The following is a 7,531-nucleotide window of genomic DNA, read 5'->3' as shown; positions in this document are numbered from 1 at the left end:
AGGTCAACTTAACACTTGACCGCGGTCTCCGGGCGCTTTTAGAACATGCCCTCGAGGCTGCTGCCTTTCAGAAACTTACTGGGCATCGACCCTCAAGTCCTCCAACTCTGAAGCCCTCGGACAGCGGCTGCCTGTACCTTTTTGATCCCCTGGACAGAAAAACAAGTGTTCCAATGTTTTCTATCAAAATATATAATTTTGTGTTTGCATGTAAAATGAACAGGAGCAATACAATTTCTACTTAGAAGAGTTTGAACACTTTCTGTCCAGTATAGAGATCCCATCAGCGGCTCCCGTTTTCCGATGACATGGCCTCTGTTTGGGACTCTTTTCGTTCCAGATCGAAGTCTCATTTGAGCCGGTGTGTCGCTGCAGTTGGTGTCGTGAACAAACGAGCCAATCACTCTTTTGCTGGAGTGACTCCCAACTCCTGAGTCATTTAATATAGTATTTAAAATAGTATTTAATATATTCCTAATCTTTTTCTTTTCCCTTTGTCTTCTCCTAACTGAGTTAAGAGTTGAATGGTTCCGTTTGAATTCTCATTTAGCTTTGCTCACTGAATAGAGTTCCCTCTGAATAGTTTTTGTTTACAAGCCACGCATTTAGTTGCATTAAGTGAGGTGGAGAGGGGCCTCACATTGGTCCTGCCTGGGGCCTCCAAATCACTAAGACCACCCCTGTATGCAGTACATATAGTAAGTCCAGAACCTCATGTGAGAAGTTTGGGGATTTCAGTAATACAATACTTACTTTCATTTAAACATAATCTCCATTTTAGTATCAACAAGGTGACACATTTCTATCATTAATCAGAGATGACATACTTTTTGACTGACGTGTATATGTATATGATTTGTCTGTATTTGGTTGTCCTGAAGGTGGGGGAAAAAAAGGGATGGAGAATCAGGGTTGAGTCAATAACATCACTTCGACATGATTTTTAATTTCAGGTCATAATTTCAATAGAAAGTTTCTCAAACATTACAGCAGCCTTGTTCCACCTCTAAGGTTAAGTACACAAAAGATAAATCTCGAACCGTTTAAGGTTCGCACGTCGGATTCGGCCGGAGTGAACCGTTCCCCAAAAACAGAGCAAGCAATGTAATTACACATTTGTTGTCACACCTTTAAAGTTGATTTATTAATTTCTTAAAACATGTTGAGCCATCTATTGCCATGCTGGCAACATGGTTACACACACTGTATAAGGAGTGGTGCATTGCATTGACATCATACGTTTCGTCAAAAGAAGAAAAGAAAATAAAGACTGCCTATCGTAGTTTCCCCGGAAAAAGAAAGAAAGAAAGAAAGAAAGAAGAGACAAACCAAATGAAAAGACAGGACAGGAAGGATGACGAGGACCCCGGTGGAAGTATCGATCCTCAAGGAAGACATCACCTAATCTACTCTCTCTCTCTCTCTCTCTCTCTCTCTCTCTTTAACCTTTCCCGGTCCTCCTCCCTCTCTCCTTCACCACAGCAGGTTTCCCAATCTTCTGTACAGCGCTTCTCCTCTCCGCCTCCTCCATCCCCTTTCTCACATGTTATTCGACAATAACACATTGGAATTTCACAAGAATAAAAGGACAACGGGGGTTTTACATACAGTCCATACAATACAAGTACAAATATTATGAAAATGAACTCAGTCCTTCTCGTCCTATGATTTTTTTTCTTTTCTTTGATACAAAATGCTCAGGGGGTGCTTCAACAACCAGGAGTATATTATTTTTCCCTCGCCTCGAGTAATAATAATAATAATGATATCAATAATAAATATAATAATAATAATTCTGATATTTCCGCTGGACATGTACCGTAAGATGCGGTGATTGTTCTTAAGACGGTTGCATGTAACTGGAGGATGTTGGAAACATTTCAGACGAGACCGATGCACGACATTAACAAATGCATTAACAAACAAGTCAGTGACTCACAAAATCAAACAAAAAGATATAATATAGTATCTTACTCACAATAGTCCCCCCCCCCCCAGCCCCATGCACTACACAATAATCTTGTTTTTTTTTTCAAATGTTACATATATATGCTACATTCTCTTATTTCTTATTTAACTGATATAAAGGCAAACATCTCGATGCAAAGTGTACGCTGCTCCGCCTTTCTTTACAATTAAATTGGTATTATAGGTTGAAATCGGACGCTTCAAACGGTATGACTTAGCTCATAGCAAACATAAAGTTGTAGCTCATAAACTGGAATTACGTAAATTCTTAATTTCTCTGATAGCAAGAATAGCGACTTTCCATGTTTGTCTTGTTTTATATCAACAATCACAATGTATAGATATATACATCACCAGAACTAAAGCAAGCTTAATTTTAACATTCTGATCTTTAAAAAATAAAATAAAATAAAATTGTATTACACACACACATAAACACACATAAAAATACAGAACTAATTAATTTTGCGGGAGAGGATACAGTAATATAATTTAAACATCTCTATATCATATATTTAAAATGCATACCAAAACAGCTTAAAAAAAAAAAAAATCAATGTCATCAATATACTCATTTGATAATGTCCAGATATGGTGTGCAGCCACCCAACTGGTGGTGTTTCAAAATGATTTCCATTAATAAAATGCCATGACAGTAAAATGTTTTAACACCCTTTGTCCCGTGCGATGTCGTGTCCTTCACTGACCGGTTTTGGGGGGTTTGGAGCCGAGAGCAGCCAGGGGTCGGCAAGTCAACTGCCTCCGTCAGAGAGGTGCGGACGGGATCTTTCTGACATCCCACTAACTGCAGAAAGGAGGAAGAGAGACAGAAAGAAAGAAACTGATGCACGAAGTGAAGTGTCGCATTGTTCACAACCTAATTAAACACTCAGACCTATGTTAAACAATCGGCCAAGTTTCGAGCTTGACATTGCCACTTGAAGGTTTTCGTAGCTTGTTTTCATACATCAGCAGGGTGGGCTGGTATTTTGGGCTGACGGCACGGTCACACCGCCAGCGATGGGGCTGGGCGTGTCGGCTCAAAATCCCCTGGCTGCTGTGGGCGCACCAAATATTTAAAACTTCTCTCATTTCCATATTTAATATATATTATATAGATAGATGGGGTCCTGTGTACTTTATTGTTTTTAAAATGGTGGAGCTCTTTACTTCGTAAAATAAATGACCTCTTGAAAAAACTACGTAAATAATCTTGTCATCCGTCCCTTAGAAGGACGAACCGTCCTTGTTGGAGAAACATAAAATGACGTGTTCCTTATTTTATCGATTGTTCAAGGGACGTTTTTCAAAAAATAGCCTAATCATGAACAATATGCAGTGGTCCGAGGAGCCGCCAGCCGCCCCTAACAATGTGTGGCGAAACCTGATATATAAAGCTTGAAATACGGTAGATTTTCTAGTATTGTAAAATCTAATATGAATGTCTATGAATTTGGATTTAGAATAGAATAGAATAATATCTCTTTATTGTCATTGTACAAGTACGATACAACAAAATTAGTCCTCTGCATTTGACCCATCATATACCTAGGAGCAGTGATTTGTCATTTTTAATTGAATATGGAATTCACAAATGATACACAGATTCTAAAGGTACTTGCAAAGTGTCATTCTACAGTGTTTTTTCCTGCATGCTGCTACTTCACTGTCACTTCCGTACCCACCACCGTACCCACTGCTCTTACAGGGAGGGGACGCTGGGAGAGCCGGAGCGGTGGAAGTGGATGTTCTGCCACTTCCCGTCGCGGCGGTGCCAGACGCGAGTCTCCTCGGACTGCATGGTGCGCGGCATGCCGCTGCTGTCCATGTACTGGGTCAGCCGGATGTAGGCGATGCACGCCGCGTTCTCACCGATCAGGTGCACATGGGGGTTCAGCAGGATGGTGTGCACGGGCTTGTTACCTTTAGAGAGGGCTGCAAGAGGGGGATGGGAGTGGGATGGTCAGAGAGAGGTGGTGAGTCTATTAACTGAAGGCAAGGCAAGTTTTATATTATATTGTATAAGTTGCTGTTTCAGAACGGCCAAAGCCGTTGTAATACAGTGCACACAAAGCCACTAGTATTCATATTTCAACAAGGCAATTCAAAGTGCTTTAAATAAAACATCAGAAGCATCAAGACAAAGTGCAAAAGACAAACATTGTAAAAGGAAAAACACATTATAAAGTTAAGAAATAGAATGCATACAATGCATAAAATCCAGTAAAAGTGACAGCGCAGTGCAAGAAATTAATATTTGGATTAGTAAAAGGCAGCGGCAAACAGAAAAGTCTTCAGCCTTGATTTAAAAGAGGTCAGAGTTGCAGCAGACCCGCAGTTTTCTGGGAGTTTGTTTCAGATATGTGGTGCATGAAAACTGAACGCTGCTTCTCCATGTTTAGTTTTGACTATGGGGACAGAAAGTCCCAGACGACCTGAGAGGTCTGGATGGTTCATAACGTAGCAGAAGACCAGAAATGTATTTTGGACCTAAACCATTCTGTGCTTTATAGACGAACAGTAGTATTTTGAAATTAATTATTTGACGGACAGGAAGCCAGTGTAAAGATCTGAGAACTGGAGTGATATGATCTACTTTCTTGGTCTTAGTGAGGGCTCGAGCAACAGCATGCTGAATCAACTGCAGCTGTCCGATCGATCTTTTAGAGTGACCTTTAAAGACGGTTACAATAGTCTAGTCTACTTAAGATGAATGCATGGACAGGTTTTTCCAAATTCTGCTGAGACATAAGTCATTTAATCCTTGATATGTTCTTAAGGTGATAGTAATTTTGTAATTGTTTAAATGTGGCTGTTGAAATGTAGGTCCAAGCCCATGACTACATCACGATATATGGCTTGGTTTGTGCTTTTTAAGATTACCGATTGAAGCTGAGCTCTGACTTTTAGTCCTTCTCCCATGGCTCCAAAAACAATTACTTCAGTTTCGTTTTTGTTTAATTGGAAAAAATTCTTGCACATCCAAGCGTTGATTTGTTCAATGCACTTGCTCAGTGATTGTACTGGACCATAGTCCTGGTGATATGGTCATGTTAATATGTGTGTGGCCTGTGTCATTATGGTAACATATTTTGTTGTTTTCCATAATCTGAGCCAGTGGGAGCATGTCAATTTTAAACGGAAGAGGCCCCAGAATGGAGCCTTGGGGAACTCTGCATGTCATTTTTGTCCGCACAGATGTGTAATTACCTATAGAAACAAAGTAGTCCCTGTCCTTTTAGTAGGATTCAAACTAGTTTAGTACTGTGCCAGAGAATTCCACCCAGTTTTCCAGTCGATCTAATAATATGTTGTGGTCGAAAACACTGAGCCCCAAGGGTTGGATAAGGTTAGTATCTAAGTCAAGTAAGTAAGGCATAATGTACAGCCAGTGCAAAATCATAAAATAACACTGCACATTATCCTGATTATTACACAGATACTAAATAAAATAATACATTGAAACAGAATATTGATTTGAAATTATTTTATAACTAGCATGCCTAGTTAAGGAGCTGCAAACTATTCGCCCAACAACTGAATCTATTATGGACCTATGGACTTATTACACAAAACTCAGTTTTTCAGTGCAAATGCACATACATTTGGGTCTCTGATGGCCCTACTAACACACAAACTGTGAAATAAGTTTGTGTTTGTGAGCTGTCTGTTTCAGAAAACATGTTCTAAAATGAGCCGTTCAGGTTTGCAACCCTGATTTACAGTACGTCACTGAAGTAGAATAAGAACCGACCCCCATCTGAGTAACTCCACCAACGGCTGGTGCGTGACCGGACCCACTAGCATCGAAGATAGAGCTAATCATGCATGGGAAATGCTCTGTTGTTGGCTACAGAAACCAGCACAAATCTTTTAGAAGAAAGAGGAAATAATACCAACTGTCCATGACAAAACTGCCAATGATGGAAATGTTTGTGATGGAAATGTGTTTGCCTGTGTGTTTCTTTGTGTGTGTGTGTGTGTGTGTGTGTGTGTGCGAATGGATATGATATGGATATGAATGGTGTGCAATCTGCTCCACGTTTCTCCAAACCAAACTGTAGATGTATTTTTTTTTTATATTTTCCCACGTTTCCATAATTGAATGGAAGAAAAAAGCCGCCGTATCCCACATAGTTCCAAGCTCCACACTGCGCCGGACACCGTCGTGAAAGCCGGAACTAACTTTTAAATGAGGCCTTATAGATCTAATATGAGTGCAGATTCCACAACTGGATTGCTTATTTCTCTTACTTCCTCAAATTTAATCAGAAACAGATTTTGGTGGACTGATCAGGTGAAATAAGACTCAAACCCCATTGGCTCACAGAACCATCCTCCAGGCCCCTCCAGGATGGTTCCTCCCACTTAAACAGAGCGTCAGGAACACCATGGATTGAGAGGCATGTTTAGAATGGCTAGACTGCATCATCTGGGTGGTATATACAGCAAAAACTTCAAAAACATGTTTTGGGGACCTTTAGAGACCATGTATTAACTTGTGTAAAAAGGAGCATAATAGGTCCCCTTTATTTAATATGAAATTGGACATATCCAAGTTCATCTTTTCAAGTCTTCCATTGTAGTTTCAAAGTAGCATCACACCACGTTGCCGTTAGATAGTGTCAGCATTATCATGTAGGTGGTGTGAAACTCGTACAGCCTGGTGGAGAAGTGGTTGCCTGTGGCAACAGACTGACATTAACGAATATTTACCTGAAATAATTGACCACTGATTACCGCTATTGACCACTTAGAATTGAGTACTCCACAGAGCAGTGCAATAATATGGATTAATGTGAATTATATTAATGGATTATTATGGACTGGGGCTGGTGGAATACCACCTGGCGTGCCAGACACAGCTTGGAAGGGTTTTCCACACTTCTATCTATTGATTGCATTTGATTAGTAAGTGGAAGGGATGCACACGGCGTCGTGACGTATATAACTGCCGCTGCATTGGTAAGTGCTTTTGATGTTATAAATGACGTGTGACGTTAAAACGGCAGACAATAATAGGCTTGTCAAACTATTAAGGCTTCCAGAGATATATTTGGCTCATCTGAGGTATTCTCGGCTAGACCAAGGACATTTTGCCAAGTGGTCATTAATAATTTGAGTGTTTTTCACTCCTGGGAAAGCATATAATCAGCACCATGTCCTTGCAGTGCATTAGTAAACAACCTGTATATGAAATTAGACCACAATATTAAGTATTGATGTCAAACCAAAGGTGCCCTTTGGCAACTAATAGACTATTGGCAGGTTCTGAGAGGTTCTCAGAGTAAACGCGACATAGCACATGAACAACTTCATAGTGAACATGCTGGTATAATACTAAAAAAGATTGTCGGTCAATTTAGCCCTACCTATTTTATACAGAGCATAACTGTGCTCCCTAAAGTAACTCACCGTTGTCAAAGTAAAAGCGATGGAAGTCGTGGCCTTCCACTAAGTTACCCAGTGCTTCAGGCTCAAAGGAAGTGAGGCCAGGATCACAAATCTTCCTATGAGACCAACGAAACAGACGGAAAGCATAAAAAACAAACAAGTCAACATA

At 40.2% G+C, this 7,531-nt stretch overlaps 1 protein-coding gene across 4 annotated transcripts in view; it reads right to left on the bottom strand.

The window, feature by feature from the left end:
* Positions 1 to 2,083: 2,083 nt before the first annotated feature.
* The window catches only part of camk2d2 (calcium/calmodulin-dependent protein kinase (CaM kinase) II delta 2), a 47,045-nt gene continuing 41,597 nt past the window's right edge, over positions 2,084 to 7,531 (bottom strand). For all 4 annotated transcript variants that reach the window (XM_079999094.1, XM_079999096.1, XM_079999095.1 and 1 more), the window contains 3 exons: positions 7,384 to 7,478; positions 3,675 to 3,903; positions 2,084 to 2,773 (listed from right to left, as the gene is read on the bottom strand). In XM_079999094.1, coding sequence (XP_079855220.1) covers positions 2,770 to 2,773; positions 3,675 to 3,903; positions 7,384 to 7,478 — 328 coding nt within the window. In that variant the 3' untranslated portion in view covers positions 2,084 to 2,769. The remainder of the gene's footprint in view (positions 2,774 to 3,674; positions 3,904 to 7,383; positions 7,479 to 7,531) is intronic.

The sequence above is a fragment of the Zeus faber genome (genome assembly GCF_960531495.2).
Source record: "Zeus faber genome assembly, chromosome: 4".
Lineage (NCBI taxonomy): Eukaryota > Metazoa > Chordata > Actinopteri > Zeiformes > Zeidae > Zeus > Zeus faber.
Note: the sequence above shows the minus strand (reverse complement) of the source record. Positions and strands in the feature narration are given on the sequence as shown.